An 18304-nucleotide genomic window follows, 5' to 3' on the forward strand; every position below is an offset into this window, starting at 1 on the left:
CGCAAGTGTCGGGATGAAGATGAAGAAGCTCGTGGAGAACAAAACAGCGAAGAATCGACGGGGACGGATTGCGGGACCGTTGCTGTGCCAACGCCCTCCCATTCTAGACTATTCAGCCTCCATCGGTCAATCGCATTGAATGGCGATTCATGATCATCGTCTCTCATTATTCATTTAAGCCAGAGTTTAAATATCGGAATTATAGACCCCCAGTCATCTAGATCCCCCGTCGATTTATTCTTCCATCCATCTATCCATTCACTCTCAGAACGCCTTCGCCTGCATGTCTCTTTCGTCGAACGGATCCCCAAATTCATCTGAATGGCCCCCATTGAGATTAGCGCTCCCTCTATTGTCTCCAACCACTGATTGAACGAGGCACAATAGCCCGAGAACACTCACTGAGATTGAAGTCCTTGTCCACCACGAACTCCATCGCACGCTGGTATTCCTCCTCGGCGCGCTTGTTCAGCCACATGGCTCCCGGCTGATCCTCCGGCGCTGTCGAGCCCGGCGTTGTCCCCGGAACACTGCTACCCACATTGGTGAAGGTAGGTTGGGTCTGGGATCCTGGCGGGGACAGTTCGGAAAGACCCCCGGCTGGCGGGTTGGAGGTGGTTCGGGTGGGAGTGCGAGATCCGGCCTGCGAGCCGTCGGAGGGGAGCTGGGCCGACTCCGGAGAGGAGGCCATTTGCGAGTCTCCGTCTGGATCTGTACAGGAGGAGTGAATTAGACACTAGGGTGGACTGACAGGTGAATGCGGGGAGGGTTCGGCGTAGATCTGGAAGGGAAATGTAGACAGCAGAGGGGGCGCGTGGAACACACCGGTTGTCATGACTGGATTAGAGGGATTGTCCGCCGACCAAAATCACGATTGAATGCCGACAGAAGGAGGATCGAGAGAGGGAGAGACAAGAGACAAGAGACAAGATACTCCGCCCAGAGCAATCCGGAAGAAAGACCGTCTTAACTAAGCAGCGGCAACAACGATTTTCCCCGGCTGTGGTTCTTCCGCTCTTTTTCCACTTCCCTCGCCGTTGACATCGTTCAATTCTCAATCCGCCTTGGTGTCTGTCTTTTTTGGTCTACAATTTGGCCCTGCTCCTGGGAATCTCTTTGGCCGCTGTCTCCTGCATTGCATCTCCTGCTTGTTTTTATATACAGCCACCCCCCCCTACCCCTCCCTCGTATATCCATACTCCGGCGACCATGAGCGCAAAGCCTTCCTCTGCAGGTCCTGATGCTTGGGAAGATGATTGGGAGAGCCAAGCCGATGTAGGTATTCGTCATCTCGATCTCGACTACTCAATTGTCCCTGGCTGACTGGCAACGTTGGTGTTGGTCGCTACAGAGATTGTCCACCGACCCCACCCCGCCTTCGGAGAAGAAAGTCTCCTCCAAAGTCTCCAAGGCCCAACGCCGAGCACAACAGGCCGAGTTCAACCGCCAACTATGGGCTGAAGCGTACGCATCTCGATTGAAAACAATCATCAAATCCCTCGTCTAGGCGCGCAAATCATATTCTGACCGACGTTCTCCCTCTGCCGTTTAGAGAATCCCCCCAAACGTTTCACTTCCTCGAATCCCGATCCGACGTCCCTCTCAAGCAAGAATATAAACCCACCGTGACCCTTCTCAGTCGCAACCCGCCCTCGAAACAATCGGCCGTCGACGCGACCACGGCTGGTGTCGGGCGACTAGGCCTGAATCACGGCACCGAAGACGACTCGGAGGAGGAATCCAAGCCGCCCGAGCCGACTCCCGAGGAACGCCAGGCCATCGCCTTGCGCAACCGAGAGGAGAAGCAACGCAAATACGAAGAGGTGCGCGAAAGGCTCTTCGGAAGTCCCTCCGCAACGACCTCAGGAGCATCTTCCCCGCGCAGCGGAACCCCGCCAAAACAACACGAGGGCCGGGGCAAAGGGCGGAGTCGCGGGAACGGCAGAGATAACAACAATACCAACAACAACAGGGACAAAAGGGATTCTTCTAGCACGTCCGGGAAATCGAGACAGCTCTACGACCCAGCGTCGTCCTATGTACCGCGGAAAGAGAGACCGCAGACGGCCGACCGGAGTCCAAATGACCCGACATCTCCCCGACAACCCATTCGCAGTCCCCGAGGCCCAGATGCTAGCGGTAGAGGTGGTTTCCGATCTGGCAACCGAGGTGCAAGGGGCGGTTAAGGGTACTACTTCGTACATGCACGAGGGTTCACCGCGGACGGGTCCGGGTCCTGATAGCAATCACGTCTTTCAACTCCAAAACTTCAAAAGCGATTTAGATACCCCGGGGACGGGGCTATCATCCTCGATTTCCTATGGATTACGGAAGACCTCGTCCGGAATTGATTGCATTTGCCAGCTGGGAGGTGTTGGGCCGATTTTCTGAGTCAAAAAGTCAGCTTGACGACAAAATCAACCAGTGCCTGGCAAAAGGCACTCACGCGCATATCTTTCATAGCTGTCAAGGTAAAGCTCATCGGTGCTCACTGTCGCCTTGATGTGCTCGTTATCTTCGATGGCGCTGACCCAGGTGGCCCAGCGACTGCCTGCTTCGGGGTCCGGCCAGCCCCGGTAAGGCTTGAGGGCACGGCTCAGCCGAAGAACCCAGGGTGCGATTTGCACATCCACAAAGGAGAGAGACGGGCCCAGAAAGAAAGGCCCCTGTGGGTTGGCGGCCGAAACCAACGTGGCCAGCGCGTCTTTGAGCTCCTGCGCATTCAAAATTTGTTTCTGGTCGTTCTGTTCTTGGAGAACGCGATAGAAATTCGGTACCACATGGCGATTGATCTACGCATGTCAGTAGATGCCGGTGATTAGTGGCTCACTATGGGGTGTGACGCACAAAATCTGTCCAAAGTCGACAGTGAGCGCGCAATTGCGCATCCCCTGGAGGGAGGAGAGGTGGGCCGACATTGAGGTCCTCGAGCTGCAACGAGATTTGTCAGGATCGGTTGAGTTCAGGGCGAAGAGGCAAACATCATACATATTCCATCAATACCGAGCTTTCATACGATCCCCAATTGCCGTGGCGCAGAGCAGGAACAAGTCCTCTTGGATTCACTTCCAGTAGCTCAGGGGGTTTCTGGTACGGGTCGACTTCGATGTACTGGTAGGGGATACCTTTGGCCTCCAAGGCTATCCAAACACGCTGCACAAAAGGACTGGGTGGAATTAGCTAAAGAGCCATGGGATCGGTTGGCAGGCAGCGCTTACCAGAAGCAACTGCCATACAGTTTCAGTCCATGCTCCCCTGAATGCTCCGTTGCGGTCACGGCGGCTGCGCCGGTGGCCTTGGTATGATACGTCTTCTGCGATTGCGGGGTCTGAGCCGACATCGTTCGAGCCTGTATGGTATGATGAACCGGGTTAGAAAAATGACAATCGGATCACAGTAAAGTCTCTTCGATGGGCAAGACAGAGGATGAAGTGATGGCAGGGCAGGAGATAAGACGAAGTGGGGAAGTGACGTAAAGCGCCCGAACACCTGCGGACTTACCGCCGTCGCCTTCTTCTGCTCTTTGGCCTCCTTCAGCAGATACCGCTGCACGCTATTCTTTTTCACCCGGTCGCTCTCCTCCAGGCTATGTCGGTGACCTCCGCCCACTCCGTCGTTCTTGCCGTTGGCACCGTTCCCGTTGACCCGCTGGACGGTAAAGAACCGCTGGCCGTTGGCCCCCGGATGGCCCTCGGGCAAGGGAGGATTGGGCGTGAGGACTCCGAACGCCTGACTCCCTCGCGAGCTAGACTGCTCTACGCCCACACTCCCCTGGCCGGCAAATAACGTATTCGCGCTCGGCAGCGACTCCGAGGACAGCGTTGGCGTATCAATTCCATGGCCAATGGCGTCCGAACCGATCATGTCGCCGTAGGCCGGGAAGTATTCGGTGATCTTGATCTTAACGTCGCAGAGGTCCCGCTGACGGGCGGTGCGTTTCCGCTTCTTCTTGTTGGGATCATCAGACTTGGGGGTTCCGGGAGGTCGGCCTTTGAGTCGACAATCCCAGTAGTGGGAAACCAAAGGCTTGCGCTTGTAGTGCTGTGTAGACCGATGCGAGTAGATATTGTCCACATGGGGGAAATAAGTGCGGAACCTGGGAAATTGGCCGGTTTAGCTTCTAGCCAGCCTTGAGGCAGAAAGAATGCGACGATCTCCACATACTGCTCTTCGCTCAAAACAATGGTTTCATCGACATTGAATAGCCTTTCCCTCCAGAGATCTAGGTCCGGCGGATCTAACACCGACATCAAATCGCGGAGGTACCCGTTCTCTTTCGATGCGAAGATCGACACGTCGGTCTCGGTCTCGGGCTGGGTCTGATGTCGCTGTTGCAGGGAAGCAGGGAGACCATCGCGCGACTACAGGCGTCAGAAAGAAAGTCCTTGTTCTGACGAAAGTATACGTATTGAAGAAAACGAGGCAAGAACAAGAAAAAAGTGGTTGTCCTCACGAGGGCGTTATATGGCTCTGCCGTCCGGGGCAGACGAGCTTCATTTCCCTCCAATTGCTGCGACGTGTACGAGTCTAGACCAGCAGATGCCAGATGAAAGGGCGGTAGAGAGTGCGCATCCACTGCATTGTCACTGGACGCGTGCTGTTGAATCGACTGAGGCTGTTGTTCCTGTTCCTGCGCCGCGGCCAAGGTCGACGCGTCTTCCGCAACACAAGACAGCGAGTCTGGAGGCAGCGGACGGGGAATATCAAGGGATCTCAGGGGCTCTGGATCGTCCATCTCGGACAGAGCACTAATTTAAGGAGAAAGAGGGGAAAAGAGAAGAAGGGAGAAGATGCAAGTCCAAGGTCGATGGATCTAGATAGATGGAGAAGGGATGCTGCTTTTGGTGGGCGAAAAGGCGGGGAGGCGTTTAGAAGCGGCAACGCCTTAGTCCTGAGGCAACATTCAGAGGGACTCCGGAAGGCGGAATTCTTCCACTTCCACTTCCACCGGCTTCATCTATTTCACTCTGGCTCATCCTCGGTCTCTAATGTCTCAAATCTCTCAAAACTTCAGTCCGGGACAACAAACGAGGGGCAAACAAAAGCAACCAACACAAAACAATAATAATAAAAAGGAAAACTATTCCAGAGCGAACTGTCATCTTCAGTCCGATTCGCAATCACTGACTCCAGAAAGCAAACAAATGACACGCTCCTGCGTATAGCATCCTGTGCTCGATTGACGATCTGTCACTCCATTTCTAAAACCATGCTTATCCACCGAGGCTGCTGCCTATCCTAATACCCATTCTCGTCGACACTACTCTCATTATACATGCGCAGACTATACTTGGCAAACTGACTTCGGGCCCGAATCGTCTCGCCATACCGCGAAAACAACGGCGGAACGAGACAGAAGACGGTGGCGATGGCCGCCAACACGGACACCGCGACATTGGCGCCCAAATCCGAGAACATGGGGACTGCGATGAGTGGCAGCGCGGCCGACAACAGCGCCCGGACCAGGCTAAGGGCCGCCAGTCCGCTGGCGGCGTAGCTCAGGTAGCTGTCCGTGAGGTATCCACTTAGCACGTAGTCTATTTCATTCAATGCATATCCGATCAGCACCAGCGCCAGGGTCGACACCGTCCAGTGCACATTGGTTACCTCCGGCGGGATGGTCCACGCAAAGACCCAGAGGGCCCCGGCCAGGATGGGCGTTCCAATCCAGAATCCCGCCAGCTTATGTTCCGGTAACAGCGGCCGGCCCTGCTGACGGTGCTTCTCTATAATGTGCAGGTCAAGGCAGCGAGTCAGAACTCCAAAGGCCAGTCCGATTCCGATCGCTAGGAAAGGGAGACACGCTTGCTTCGGACTGAACCCGAATTCCTCGTACACCGGAGGTAAAACCTCCGTGAAAAGGTAAACCAGGGCGATGGCAACGGCGCTCATGATCGAGACAATGAACACGATGAGCTCGGTGAAGAAGAGTCGCGCCGGTCGGAACAGCGCAATTCGAACGAAGGTCTGCCAATCCGGCGTCTCATCGGGATTCAATCCTTCGAGCGTCTCGATCTGAGTGGCTTTCCGAAGTTTCGCAACCTCCTTGGCCAATGCCATGGACGGGCGAGATTCACGAATCCCCAGCAGGAGAAGGGCGAGGCCGCCGGTCACTATCGTGGCGAGATAAAATAACCATCTCCTGCGTTCTGTGGTCAGCCACTCTGGCTCATTCCAGCCCCTTCCGCTCTGCATCAGGGTTTTGGACTTACCACCCCAGATCCGCCGTGACAAAGGTGCTCATGATGGGCCCGACGATCAATCCCAAGTTCGACACCACAGCCCAGCAGCATACCATCCAGACTCGATCCTTCGAATTGAACATGTCTTCAATACTACCCATCACAACGGTGGTCGGAATGGCCGAGAGGAAACCGCTAACGAAACGACCGATGACGACGCCAGAAAGGCAGTGAACGGAGGCCACGATGACGCAGGCAACGCTGTACAATGCCGTACTGACGATGTAGAGATTTTTGCGCCCGAACGCTTCCGAGTATGGGGGAAAAATGATGGCACCGATGCCCTGGCCCAGTAAATATCTATAATCCAGCTACTCATCAGAAAAATTAACGGACTCTTTTGTTACTACATTATATGCAGACGAAAACTCCACGGACTGACAAAGGTGTTCAACGGACATGGAGACGAAGAGAAAGATAGACAGCTCTTTTCGAATGCCAAACTCGCCGGCGGCATAGTGGGCGGTCGTTGACTGCAGCGATTAGCATTCAGATCTGCTCCAGAGACAAGCTCAGCACGACGCTCGCCTGTTCTAGAGTGAACCCAAAGGCCCCGGAGGAAAGAAACGTACACCAGCTGTGCTGATCGCAGTCCTGTGTACACGGCGTGTTAGCTGGCCATTCGAGCCCTATAACCAGAGAAACGTGGACATACGTAAAAAGCTCCAGGAAGATTATCAAGCTAGCATCGTGGACCTTACGAAGCAAGCTCCAATTCCGGGGATGACGAGGATTTCCCTTGGCCCATTGAATATGAATCCCATCGCAGGCCACCTGCAGTCTGAATTCGGACAAATACGGTTCCAGAACGTCCTTGTCCACCACAATCGGGGATTTATGGATTTCCGACATGGTTGTCTCTCGGGAAACGGTACAAAATAGCACGCGACGGACTCAAAGGGCCAACAAACAGGAAACAGGGAGGGAAGAGATAGAGAGAAAGGAGAGGAAGAAAGAGAAATGACCAAGCAGAACACATCTCGCAGGATTCGGCAGCATAATTTGCGTTTATAAGACCCAGCACGAAAACCGCGAAGGGGGCGTCGAGCTTGCAAGTATCCGCCCATCTGTCATCGTGACACTCCCTAGTTGATCGCCGTGATTGTGGGTGTAACTGACCGGCTGGTCCAGTCAGCATCTATTGCAGTTTTCATCACCGTCGAAGCAGTCGTCACTCTCGGCCCCTTTGTATTCTCGTCTCTCGTCCCAGGGGGTAAAGACCCGCATTCCTGCTGGATCAACGACTCCCATTCCTTGTTCTGTGCTGGGCAAGGTATGTGGAAACCCCGGGGTTTGAGCGCGACAACCTGAGGATGCAAGAAATCCAGACGGCGAGTGGTTTCCTGGAAAAAAAGTAGAGGTTCGTGCAGCGACTCGAAAGTGCTCTTTCGTTCCAATTTGAATTGGTCACAAGAGGTGGAGCGGAAAACAAGCCAGTTCTAAGCGTTTGTGCGATAGCGACGGGGGTTTGAAAGCAGAAAGGATGTCTTGATTGGTCTGCAAACAAACTATGTATAGGTCCATATATGTATCCATGATTCTTCATGAAAAGATCCTCCTCATAAACAACTATATACTTCATCTATATCATTTCCCCTGTGTACATCATCATCACTGTCATCCTTAGTAGCTCGAGCAGGGAGCTCCAAGGGGTCCGAACTCTAATTGTGAGTTTAAGCGCCGTTGTAGGCAAGGAGGTTGGGGCTGCCCTTGACATCGGTGATGACACCGGAGGTGGCGAGCTCCTTGATGCGCTTGGTGACATCGCCGGGGCTGGTGAGACCCTCAAGAGCCTGCAGGTAGATGGCCAGACCAACGATGTGGGGAGTAGCCATGGAGGTACCGGAGATGGTGTTGGTGGCAGAGCTGGAGCCGATCCAGGCAGACTTGATGTCCTGGCCGGGAGCGAAGACATCAACGACGTCACCGTAGTTGGAGAAAGAAGCACGGGCGTTACGGCTGGTGCTGGCAGCGACGGTCAAAGCGTTGGGGGCAGAGGCAGGGCTGGTCTCGCCAGCATCGGACTGTAGCACTTGTATTAGTTCAACCCGCGGTGGTCGTCGGGAAAATGGGACACTTACGTTCTCGTTACCGGCGGCGACAACGGTGAGGACACCCTCATCGAAGGCGTTTTCGACGGCGTTGTTGAAGGCATAGGAGTATCCACCACCTGTGTGAAGAAAATTAGCAACTGTGAAATTTCCCAGCCGCTGATCCACGGGGACAAGAGCAAACTAACCGAGAGACAGGTTGATGGCGGCCTTTCCGGTGCGGGACTTGCTCACGATGTCGTTGGCGGCCCAGTTGTATCCGTCGAGAATGATAGAGGTGGAAGAAGACTCGCCCTGGAAGACCTTGACGGAGAGAAGGTTGGCCTTCTTGGAGACACCATAGGTCTTGCCACCAATGGTACCGGCGACGTGGGTTCCGTGGCCGACGCTGTCGACGTGAGAGCCGCCAACGGCGTTGTAGGCAAGGCTAGCGCGGCCGCCAAACTCGCTGTGGTCAACGTTGATACCAGTGTCAACGACATAGCCGTAGGTGCCCTCGCCGGCGCTGTCGTCGTAGACGTAGCTGGTGCTGGACTGGCCCTTGTGCGAGATGGCACCCAGGCCCCAGGTAGCACCGGTCTGGGTGGTCTTAGCATCGAGGTACCAGACCTGGTCCTCTTCGATGTGAGCAACCTAAAGGCGAATTAGCACATCTGATTCACGTTTTTGTTCGCGGTTTCCCGCTGCCATTACATACATCGGCGCTCTTGCGGATCTCATCGATGGTAGAGTCATCGAAGGAGCCGAAGTAGGCGGCGAAGTCCTTGATCTTGAAGTTCTTCTCGATACCGATGGGGAGATCGGACTCATCGGAAGCATCACGGCGGGCAAGGTTGCGCTTGTGGATGTTGGTAGCCCAGGTGGTGTGCTGCTCGATCTTGGCGGTGTCGATGCCGCTCTTGAAAGTGACGATGTACTTTCCGGGGATCTTCTCAGCAGCCCGGCGAGTGTTCTCGATGGGGGCACCGAAGATGGCGGGGAGCATAGCTCCGAGGAGGAGCAAAGTCTGCTTGAGGGAAGGCATTGTCAACGACTTGAGAGCGGGAAGAACTGTTCAAGCTTGATGATCAGAGAACCAGAAGCTGTGTGATGATGAGAAGAAGAATGCGAGGAATCCGCGCCGTATTTATAACTTTCCGGAGCACCCTGCGTCTCCCCTTTCGAGGTCAGTTCCGTGATATCAAGCCACTCATGCACCATGGGAGGACAAGGGTGCGGGTGTCCCGAGGAGCCTGGTTGGAACTCTCAAGGTGACATCGCATCTTCAGACAACTCCGTTGTGCTCCATTGGGAATGGTACTATCAGTGGGGAACATGGTGCAGGTGGGAAGACCGATGTGGATGTTGGAGGAGCAAAGACAGCGACGATCATCACAGAAACTGATCCGCCCTCTACGCCAGGCGGGCAACTCTACTGGGTCACCAGGAACGCCGGGCAGATGGCGAGCAGCAGCGAATAGAGAGCCATGGACCTGCGCAAAGATAGCACAGGCCGGTCTTCCCAGCTGCATCCGGACGATCTTCACCTTCATAGGGAAGGTGGTATAGCTTCGATCCTTCAGACATATTTGACTGCGACGAACGACATTTTGTCCCAATTGATGCTAATCTGGCGCAAAAGAGGCCCCAAGAGGCGGGGAGCCCTAGCGCTTTGTTCTTGGACGCCAGTGTGACTTTGTCTAAGTGCTTGGCATTCTCACGCGATATGCGCTGCTGCCCACACCTTTTTTTAAATCGATGATAGACCGGCTCGACTGATTGGGCAGACGGGTGATAGCCTACCGGGATTTTCTAGAACAAGACCCGGCATATGGACAGCGAGCACGAAAATGGTTAAGTGGCCAGGGTTGCACGCCAGGGTACAAAGCTGGTCTCGCCTATCAAGTCACAATGCAAGTGTTGGCCACCCAGAGCTGTCGGATTAAACAAGGCTGCAACACGGGATCGTACACGGGCTAAGATAGTGGTGATAAGCATTAGTCGCCCTTTGACCCCCCTCTCCCGAGCATGAAGTTAAGCAAATTTTGGTGCTACACCAAATGAGCACAAGCACGGCATGTGCTTTCCGGCGTAGGGAGGGGGGTGCAAGAAAAGGGGGTCTTCTGATACCACCAGTGCCGGAGCATATCAGATGCACCTCCAGTGAGAATAATTTTGCGAGGCCAATAGGAAGCGGCAGGCAACCCAAAAAGACACAAAAAAAAAAAAGCGCTCATATCCCGATGCAGAAGGGGGATAGCAGGAATCGCATTTTCCTCTCTTCACGTTACGCAAGAATCCTCGGAGATAACGATACACCGACATGAGCCAGCAGAGCGCCAATCACAACGGCTCAGCCTTCAGCAACCCGTTAGCCGTTGAAGCCTAGGTGCATACAATATCGTCCAGGGCCTCTTGGAGGCTGCGAGAGGACCGCCGGGAGTCCGGACAGGCCTGGGGCTTGGCATCAAGGGACGCAACAAGACCTCAAGAGGGGGTGACTGGCGAGAAAGACATCGAGCGGGGACGGGCGGCATTGGAAGATCCTCTAGGCCCGGGAAGTTAATATAGCATCGCCGATGGTGATTGGCGATGTCTTTGAGATGCATACCCTGCAGATGGGAAAGCGTGGACCCGGTGGGTAGCTCCCACCAACCCTGTTCAGTTGCTCGGTGCATTGATCAGAAATCAGCCTTCAGGCGCAAAGGCCATCTCCACTTGCCAACGACATGACGGGCGGCTGGCTGTGATGCAGGGGGGAATGGATGTCGGCCATTCATCGAGCCAAGACGCGGACGGTCAGACACGATGGCGATAGCTGATAACCGATAGCTGATAGAAGATAGGATAAAGAGGAAAAGCGGGTCTCTCCTGTCGGGTCAGTCGGGGATTTCCGTCCGGGGAGGGGAGAGAAGAGGAGAAAGTGAGGGCATTGAGGAAGCTCAGAGTTGGCCCGTTGATCGGCCTGATTGGCGGGGGTGGAGATGACAGGCCTGAGGTTGCAGTCACGCGGCCTTGGCATGCGTCGGGCCTCCGTTGGTCTTCGCCTTCATCTATTCGTTTTATTTCCTCATTTTCATCATTTTCACCATCCCCCCCCCGCCAAATGGGCTGATGGCAAGCATTCTCCCCCCCTGCTCTGACTCATGTCCCCGCTCTTGCCAACTTTAGCTGAGTTGAGGCCATCGCTGTATCCGGAGATCCCACTCCTCAGCTGCTTCGCTTCCCCTCTCTGGTCTCTTGAGTGACTTGGCCCCTGGCCAAGGCTTCCGATCGATCATGAAGATCTCTTGCCAAAAACGGGATCAGATGCCAAGTCGCAAGTGGAGTAGATCGAAAGGGACTCCGACGGCCTGGGCAGCTTGATGATACTCCTAGTTCCGACTGGTGCTATTCGATACGCCTCCCCTGGCAGGCTCTTCGCGCTGCGCACCATGACTCGAAGATTCGAATTTAATCTTTCATCTTGGGCTACACCAGCTAGTCGAGGTTGCAATGGCGAGGATGGTTCTCAATCTACGTTGTGTAAGGCTCGAAGCGAGAGGGGGCAGAAAAAAGAAAAACAAAAACATAAATCCAGGCACCCCTATCCTTCGAGATGCAGCCTTCGGACATGCAAGCTTGGCACTGTTACGCAGAACAACGCACCGACAAATCACACTCGGGCCAAGGAGCACAACAAGGCAGATTAGCACATGTCAGAACTTGGAAAGGGAAATGCAGAGAATTGGCGTCTTCTAGATGTGGAGACTAGGCGTTTTCTGATCAGGAGATCGAGGGACTAAGAGGTCTTCAGCACGCAGGAACCTCTAAACTGACGTGCTGCCCTACAGTCCAGTTGGGGGGCCTGCCCTTGAGACCCTTGGCCATCCGCTGCCCAGCTTCTCCGTATCTTGGTCACGTTCAGGTGGCCGGTCTCTTCATGTCTCAGTTGACAGTGGAGAGGTTGCAGATAGCGAACGTCCTTTTTCCGCTCACACCTGCTCCGGTTTTCGCTTGTATCCTCTGCGTTCCATTCGCCCGATCCTACAATGCAGTCTCGCCATAGGCAGGGCTCTTTGGTAAAACGCCCCCTCAAAGAAAACCCGTCACTGCAGGTAAAAGAGTGTAGCCACCGCCACAATGCAAAAGTAGTGGTTGAGAAGGAATGAGGTGATATTATGCAATGAAGAACAGGAACGACGGCGGACAGGGGCAGGCCCTGCAGCCAAGAATAGGAACAGATGTTCGATTAGATTAAATCCATACGCATGCAATCAGCGCCGGCCAGGATAGCGTCATTGGCCGGGCATGCCACCAAAATAGGCTCCGAGGGATTCAGCCACCCGGCCATAAACCCCCAAGGTTCTTACGCCGCCCGCTCCTGAGCCCATCTTCAATCCTGTCCTCCGGTGGAGCTTAATGCAACCTGTTCATACACCTGTCGCTGACCCATGCAGCTCCTGCGTCTCTTCCCTGCTCACGAACTCTTCTTCCCGGCATGTTTCTTGGCTGCCTCCTGGTTCTTGAACGGAAATCCGGCGGTTCTCTTGTCGGCCCCTGTCTTTCGGCTGATTTTCCCGTTACTGCTGGCAAAGAGGATACACCATAGCCCCACCGACGCCAGCAGAGAGTATCCCACCATTCCGATGGCAAAGGCGACCTGATCCGAGGCTGCCCAGCGCGAATACGCATAGAACGCTGAGAGTCCGCTGGAGATCGTGGTTACAATCAAAGTGGGCACCGCATACGGGGCCTTGGGGTCAGAATCGTCCGTGGTCACTGGTTCCACTACGCTGGAGGTCAAGGGGACGGAGCCCGTCAACATCACGGTTAAAACGGCAAGCGTGAAGAGGTTGAAACCGAGGCATCGTGCGAAATAAACCTCAACCGCTGTATGCAGTCAGCATTGGCTCTTCCCTCTCCTCCTCTCTCTTTTCTCTCCTCTTTTTCTTTTTTTGTCATAGCAGACTAGGAAATCAGCCCTTGCTGGTGCAGAAAACTTACCAGAAGGTGGTCTGGTTTCCTCAGACAACATGGTGCTCATCATCTCCGGGACTGTGACTAGCGGGATGCTTTGTAGCGCCAGCCATCCGGCCGTTGAGTATGTATAAGCGTAGAATACCTGCAGGTTATAGCCGATTAGATCACTGTTGGCTTCACGTTCCTGGTGAGGCAATAAACAGAACAAGACACATGTGGACATACATCCATGATGGTTAAAAAAAACGTATGTAACAAAGTGGTAGGTAATTTTATTCAATTGAGTTGGAAATCACGATATACTCGATGAAGTGTAGTGAGGCATTCAGATGTTGGCAAAGCTTTGGAAAAGGACGAGGCAGCAGCAAAAAGACGCGGGCGTTACATCATCAGTCTGACGTCATTTGTAGCCTTATTCTTCAGGCACTCAAGGCTCTCTCGGCCTTGGGATTGTTTGGACGCAATAACCCTACAAATGAATGCGTTGGTGTATGTGTGGCTGGTATAGTCTATCTAATTGATCACTAAATCCAATGACTACTAGAAGGTGTGTTCTTAATTCTGCAGCGCATTGAGAAATTACTATAAAAACAGTTTGGGCCGGTTGGATATATATTTTGAGGCATCCTGAACATAGTATGCAACCAGGTACCAGGTACTCTGGTCCTAATCCGGGGAACTCACACTACCCAAGGACATTCCCTGCTCAATTGTAAGCCCAGCCAACATTATGTAGATCTCAGGGGATTTGAGTCTCAACTCCTGTTGCCAGGACAGCCTAATCGTCGCCAACTAGTTCGTGGCCGAATAACACAGCATGGGGAAGATTTAAAACTTCAGTGTACCCAAAGCGACCGCGAACCAGGTACGTTAAGCAACAATTTGTTGAAAGTTCGAGACAGATTACTATTGCTACTGCCAGAATAGAAAATGTAGTCCATATCTCAAAAGATTCTAATTCATTTACTCATATTGCGTTCAAACGAGGACACGGAATGACCATAAAAAGTTAAACTCCTTCAAAAAAACACCAGGGAAGCAGAAACCAGAGCCTATGCAAATGTTTGTTTCAGGTTGAAATATCATTGGTTAATGTTGTTCGCCCGCAAGTATCTGGTGAAACTTATGTCCTGGTCCGAAGGAGCCTCTCGCGAGCCCCCAAGCGCTTGCTTGTACCGCTGGGAGAGGCCTTCACTGTCACCAACAGGGGCCCTGATTTCGTCCTCGCCGCTGTCATCGTCGTCTGATTCTTCGAAGTCTCCTCTCCTCTTCGCAGCGGCAGCTTCCTCTTCTTCATCTTCGGCCTCGCTCACGGTCTCGGCCTCGTTATCCGCGCGCCGGCTGGGACCGGCTCCCGTAACGTTCATATCCTTCATGAGTTTACCCAGCTCGATTTCGCGCTGGGCAGACTGGGTCTCCTCCCGTTCCTTCTTCTTGCGATCCAGCTCGGGCTTGTAGTCGCGTTCGAACTCCTGTCGCTTTTCTTCAACCGCCTTGAAAAAGTCGTCGACGCCGTCACCGGTCATAGAGCTGACCCCCACGACGTTCAAGTGTCGGTAAAACTCCTCGAGCATCAAGCTCATGCTGTTGAGAAGGGAGCCCATGTATCCACTTCCCGACCCGAATCCTCCAGCGGCACCCTCGGTTCCGAACGCGCCCGCTTCCTCTTCCTGCCGCAGGGCCTGCTGGAACGCATCGAAGTCGGTCATCCACTCCTTCGCGAACTCCGCATCCTGCACATCCGTCTTGTTGAAGACCAGAATCATGGGTAGTTTCGTTTTGTAAAGAATACTGCAGGCGTAAAGCATGTTGCTCATGAAAGTGCTCGTGGAGCTGGTGCGGGGGGTATCGATAACGTATGCGATCACCGTGGGGAACGAAGATGCCAGAGTCTCTAGTAAGATACTGCCCGAAGCGCTCCACACGAAGACTTCGATCTGTCCCGGGGTGTCGACCAAGATGTGTTCGATGGGTTTGGCGGAGGGGTTGCTCGGGTTCGGTGCCGTGCGTTTCTCCAGCAGCGAGATGATCTGGTCAACCTTGGTGGCGAAAAGATTGAGCGACGTCAAGATACCGCCGTTGGGTCCGAGGTTGTACTGTTTCATGACCTCTTTGTAATTGATCGAATCCCGAATGTCGATGTTGCTCTCGAACGGAACGGAATAAACGGCGGGGTCCAGGTTCAGCACGTAGGGCACTTTCTTCTGCGAATGAAGATGCGAGTTGATTCGCTGCATGAAGGTCGTTTTTCCAGAGCCTAGCACCGAGGAGAAACCCTTGTTAGCACCAGAGTGGCAGCGAGTGAACAGGACGTATTCATACCTGCCATGCCTACGCAGACGACGGCGACGGGAGATTCGGCCATGGTGAGGGGCTGTCAAAAGAAAGACCAGCTAGAAACAAACTAGAAACGACAGTGAGATATCAACGATGACCGTGCTGACCCGAGAACTTCGCGCAGAGGAGGCGTGGATGGGAGGGGATGGAATCAAAGAGCCGAAGAGAAATTCTTTAGTCGCGGGGAGGATCTGCTCGGGTGGAGTCGAGACCGGCCAGACGTCATTCGGCCTTTTCCCGCTAGTTGGTTTCTGCCGCGCGACAGCTTCTTCCTTCCTAGCACCACCCCGTCCCTAAACACGCAAACCTCCTGAACCCCGGCAAAATGGCGTTGGAGGATTTCGAAAAGTCATTGACAGAGGACCAGGACAGGCGACGCGCGAGAAGCGATCGTGACAGACACCATCGCCATCGGGATCGCAGCCGGGATCGCAGCAAGGATCGCTCGAGGCATCACCGCCATCAACACCACCGCCGTCACTCATCCCGATCGAGAGAACGCGAGTCCGATAGACACAGAGGATCGCGCCATGGCGACGACGATGGACATCGACATAAACGCTCTCGCCATTCGTCGGACCACGGCGGCGACCGAGACCACACCCACAAACGGCGGCATAGACGGGAAGACAGAGAGGACGATGCGGGCTCGCCCGTGAAGGAGACAGTCCAGGAGGAACCGAACCGCTTAAAAAGGGATTCATGGATGGAAGCTCCCTCCGCCCTTGATGTGGATTACGTACAACGCCGCGATACTACGCGCCTGCAGGAGGAACCGAAACCCACGATGCTCCAAGCGGATTTCGAACTCAAAATCCATGGCCGAGAGCTGAACAGCCATTTGCGCGATCTAAAAGATGGGAAGGCATTGGAGGAGGTTGAAGAGGAGCCGGCTCAGCACGAGGTCGATTATACCTTTGGGGACGTTGGTTCTAAATGGAGGATGACCAAGCTGAAGGCCGTCTACAGGGAAGCCGAAGAGAGCGGGAGGACGGTGGAAGACATCGCATTCGATCGCTTTGGGGATTTGCGGTCCTTCGATGATGCCCGCGAAGAGGAGGCGGAGCTAGACCGCCGCGAAACATACGGAGAAGGCTATGTGGGCAAAGAGAAGCCCACGGGAGAACTATTTCAGGAAAGAAAGCTCGAGGAAAATGTCCATCGCGACCCTCATGAGCATGTGCGAAGCCCTGCACGGGAACTTGATGCCGAGGGACAAGGCAAACCTATGGATACCCAGCCTCCTTCTAATACCACGCAGCATCTGGACCTGACGGCCCTCAATCGACTGAAGGCTCAGATGATGAAGGCAAAGCTCAAGAAATCGGCGGATGCTGCCGAGCTCGAGGAGCAGTACAACGCCGCGGCGGCGGCAATGGCAAACCGGAAGGAATCCGACGTTGTCGTACTCGGCGTGAAAGATAATCGAATGCTGGCTGGGGCGAGAAACGAAGTGAAAGCGGTGGACAACAAACGGGGGCGAGAGCGTGGCAAAGTGGAAGAAAATGAAGACATGAGCATCGACGACATGCTTCGGGAAGAGCGAAGGACACGAGGGCAGTATGGCGGAGACGGACGACGCATCGCCGAGAGAATAGCCAAGGATGGCAAATTTGAGGTATGTTTCTGGCCTGAACGGTTAATGCGAACCTCCTACTAACATTGCTCCGTCAGAATGACCTGGAATACATGGACGATAATGCCTCGAAGTTGGCCAAGCGAGTCCATCGGTCTGAGATCGACATCAGAAACACCACCATCAATGAATTCCAGAAGATGAATCGGATTTTGGACAACTGTCCCCTTTGCCACCATGAGGATACCAACACTCCCCCAATAGCCCCGGTGGTGTCTCTGGCGACCCGGGTCTACATGACGCTACCAACCGAACCCGAGCTCAACGACGGCTGTGCCACCATCGTCCCCATTCAGCATCGAACGAATCTTCTCGAATGTGACGACGATGAATGGGAAGAGATTCGCAACTTTATGAAGAGCTTGACCCGCATGTATCATGAGCAGGGCCGTGACGTTATCTTCTACGAGAATGCAGCCCAGCCGCATCGAAAGAGACATGCGGCCATGGAGGTGGTGCCGTTACCCTACAGCCTTGGAGAGACCTCTCCGGCTTTCTTCAAGGAAGCTATTCTCTCCGCAGACTCCGAATGGACCCAGCATCGCAAATTGATCGACACGGCCGCCAAAGCCAAGCAAGGGCTGGGCCGGTCTGCATTCCGGCGAACCCTGGTCAAGGAGATGCCTTATTTTCACGTCTGGTTTGAGCTGGATGGAGGACTGGGCCACGTGGTCGAGGACGAGAATCGATGGCCCAAGGGCGACCTGTTCGCCCGGGAGGTGATCGGAGGAATGCTGGACGTGGGCCCCGAGGTGATCAAGCGACAGGGACGCTGGCATCGGGGAGGAGACCGTCGCGCTGACGGGTTTAAAAAGCGGTGGAGGAAATTCGACTGGACGAGAGTTCTGGTTGAGGGATGAGCATAGGATTGGATGAGGATGTATTCTAGGTATACCGGGCACTGGAAGCACGTCATGTGATCACGGGGTATGGAGGAAGAAATGACTGCGTAATGTGCGTGTTTTCTCTATTTTCGTTCTACACATCATCATCATCATCATCATCAACCTGAGCAATCATAACCATGCCTTCGTTGTACTATCTGCATCAGCTAAGACTACCTCCCACTAACTCTCTGGTGGATCCACCGCTAGCAC

At 54.1% G+C, this 18304-nt stretch overlaps 9 protein-coding genes across 9 annotated transcripts; 2 read left to right on the top strand and 7 right to left on the bottom strand.

The window, feature by feature from the left end:
- Positions 1-140: 140 nt before the first annotated feature.
- On the bottom strand, positions 141-885 carry P170DRAFT_432641 (uncharacterized protein). The gene is made up of 3 exons (XM_024848309.1): positions 826-885; positions 403-711; positions 141-317 (listed from the first exon to the last, which is right to left on the bottom strand). The coding sequence occupies exons 2-3, from the start codon at positions 689-691 to the stop codon at positions 265-267; spliced, it is 342 nt and encodes a 113-aa protein (XP_024710402.1). The 5' UTR covers positions 692-711; positions 826-885; the 3' UTR covers positions 141-264.
- Positions 886-1209: 324 nt separating this feature from the next.
- P170DRAFT_470524 (uncharacterized protein) lies at positions 1210-2186 on the top strand (the record flags this gene model as incomplete). Its single annotated transcript, XM_024852766.1, has 3 exons — positions 1210-1275; positions 1352-1464; positions 1553-2186. The coding sequence occupies 3 exons, from the start codon at positions 1210-1212 to the stop codon at positions 2184-2186; spliced, it is 813 nt and encodes a 270-aa protein (XP_024710403.1).
- A 139-nt stretch (positions 2187-2325) lies between these two features.
- Positions 2326-4735, bottom strand: P170DRAFT_470525 (glutathione S-transferase family protein; the record flags this gene model as incomplete). The annotated part of the gene is made up of 8 exons (XM_024852767.1): positions 2326-2387; positions 2447-2792; positions 2848-2931; positions 2989-3166; positions 3219-3349; positions 3502-4096; positions 4165-4361; positions 4454-4735. 8 exons carry the CDS (start codon positions 4733-4735, stop codon positions 2326-2328), a joined length of 1875 nt encoding a protein of 624 aa, XP_024710404.1.
- A 213-nt stretch (positions 4736-4948) lies between these two features.
- On the bottom strand, positions 4949-7094 carry P170DRAFT_398991 (putative MFS multidrug transporter; the record flags this gene model as incomplete). The annotated part of the gene is made up of 5 exons (XM_024846258.1): positions 4949-6142; positions 6213-6542; positions 6642-6715; positions 6815-6836; positions 6898-7094. The coding sequence occupies 5 exons, from the start codon at positions 7092-7094 to the stop codon at positions 5239-5241; spliced, it is 1527 nt and encodes a 508-aa protein (XP_024710405.1). The 3' UTR covers positions 4949-5238.
- An 821-nt stretch (positions 7095-7915) lies between these two features.
- On the bottom strand, positions 7916-9317 carry P170DRAFT_345660 (S8 family peptidase; the record flags this gene model as incomplete). The annotated part of the gene is made up of 4 exons (XM_024843524.1): positions 7916-8266; positions 8324-8412; positions 8482-8926; positions 8991-9317. 4 exons carry the CDS (start codon positions 9315-9317, stop codon positions 7916-7918), a joined length of 1212 nt encoding a protein of 403 aa, XP_024710406.1.
- A 1163-nt stretch (positions 9318-10480) lies between these two features.
- P170DRAFT_432646 (uncharacterized protein) lies at positions 10481-11161 on the bottom strand. Its single transcript, XM_024848310.1, has 2 exons — positions 10884-11161; positions 10481-10820 (listed from the first exon to the last, which is right to left on the bottom strand). The coding sequence occupies exons 1-2, from the start codon at positions 10948-10950 to the stop codon at positions 10633-10635; spliced, it is 255 nt and encodes an 84-aa protein (XP_024710407.1). The 5' UTR covers positions 10951-11161; the 3' UTR covers positions 10481-10632.
- A 1283-nt stretch (positions 11162-12444) lies between these two features.
- P170DRAFT_432647 (uncharacterized protein) lies at positions 12445-13569 on the bottom strand. Its single transcript, XM_024848311.1, has 3 exons — positions 13460-13569; positions 13259-13376; positions 12445-13144 (listed from the first exon to the last, which is right to left on the bottom strand). Exons 1-3 carry the CDS (start codon positions 13463-13465, stop codon positions 12732-12734), a joined length of 537 nt encoding a protein of 178 aa, XP_024710408.1. The 5' UTR covers positions 13466-13569; the 3' UTR covers positions 12445-12731.
- Positions 13570-14175: 606 nt separating this feature from the next.
- Positions 14176-15742, bottom strand: P170DRAFT_374615 (putative ATP binding protein). Its single transcript, XM_024845290.1, has 2 exons — positions 15557-15742; positions 14176-15491 (listed from the first exon to the last, which is right to left on the bottom strand). Exons 1-2 carry the CDS (start codon positions 15597-15599, stop codon positions 14317-14319), a joined length of 1218 nt encoding a protein of 405 aa, XP_024710409.1. The 5' UTR covers positions 15600-15742; the 3' UTR covers positions 14176-14316.
- Positions 15743-15859: 117 nt separating this feature from the next.
- On the top strand, positions 15860-18230 carry P170DRAFT_374618 (putative cell cycle control protein (Cwf19)). The gene is made up of 2 exons (XM_024845291.1): positions 15860-17189; positions 17246-18230. The coding sequence occupies exons 1-2, from the start codon at positions 15897-15899 to the stop codon at positions 18065-18067; spliced, it is 2115 nt and encodes a 704-aa protein (XP_024710410.1). The 5' UTR covers positions 15860-15896; the 3' UTR covers positions 18068-18230.
- The last annotated feature ends 74 nt before the right edge of the window (positions 18231-18304 follow it).

Source organism: Aspergillus steynii (genome assembly GCF_002849105.1).
Source record: "Aspergillus steynii IBT 23096 chromosome Unknown P170scaffold_1, whole genome shotgun sequence".
In the NCBI taxonomy this organism is placed as follows: Eukaryota; Fungi; Ascomycota; class Eurotiomycetes; order Eurotiales; family Aspergillaceae; genus Aspergillus; species Aspergillus steynii.

Excerpts from the sequence above, each read along its gene's own strand:
- P170DRAFT_432641 (XM_024848309.1), bottom strand. The coding sequence starts at position 691 with ATGGCCTCCTCTCCGGAGTCGGCCCAGCTCCCCTCCGACGGCTCGCAG. Across the intron at positions 318-402 it reads GGACAAGGACTTCAATCTCA|ATGAATTTGGGGATCCGTTC; the intron begins GTGAGTGTTCTC and ends GGGGCCATTCAG.
- P170DRAFT_432646 (XM_024848310.1), bottom strand. The coding sequence starts at position 10,950 with ATGCACCGAGCAACTGAACAGGGTTGGTGGGAGCTACCCACCGGGTCC. Across the intron at positions 10,821-10,883 it reads CACGCTTTCCCATCTGCAGG|AGGATCTTCCAATGCCGCCC; the intron begins GTATGCATCTCA and ends TCCCGGGCCTAG.
- P170DRAFT_432647 (XM_024848311.1), bottom strand. Across the intron at positions 13,145-13,258 it reads GGAAACCAGACCACCTTCTG|CGGTTGAGGTTTATTTCGCA; the intron begins GTAAGTTTTCTG and ends GACTGCATACAG.
- P170DRAFT_374615 (XM_024845290.1), bottom strand. The coding sequence starts at position 15,599 with ATGGCCGAATCTCCCGTCGCCGTCGTCTGCGTAGGCATGGCAG. Across the intron at positions 15,492-15,556 it reads CGTCTGCGTAGGCATGGCAG|GCTCTGGAAAAACGACCTTC; the intron begins GTATGAATACGT and ends CCTCGGTGCTAG.
- P170DRAFT_374618 (XM_024845291.1), top strand. The coding sequence starts at position 15,897 with ATGGCGTTGGAGGATTTCGAAAAGTCATTGACAGAGGACCAGGACAGG. Across the intron at positions 17,190-17,245 it reads CCAAGGATGGCAAATTTGAG|AATGACCTGGAATACATGGA; the intron begins GTATGTTTCTGG and ends TTGCTCCGTCAG.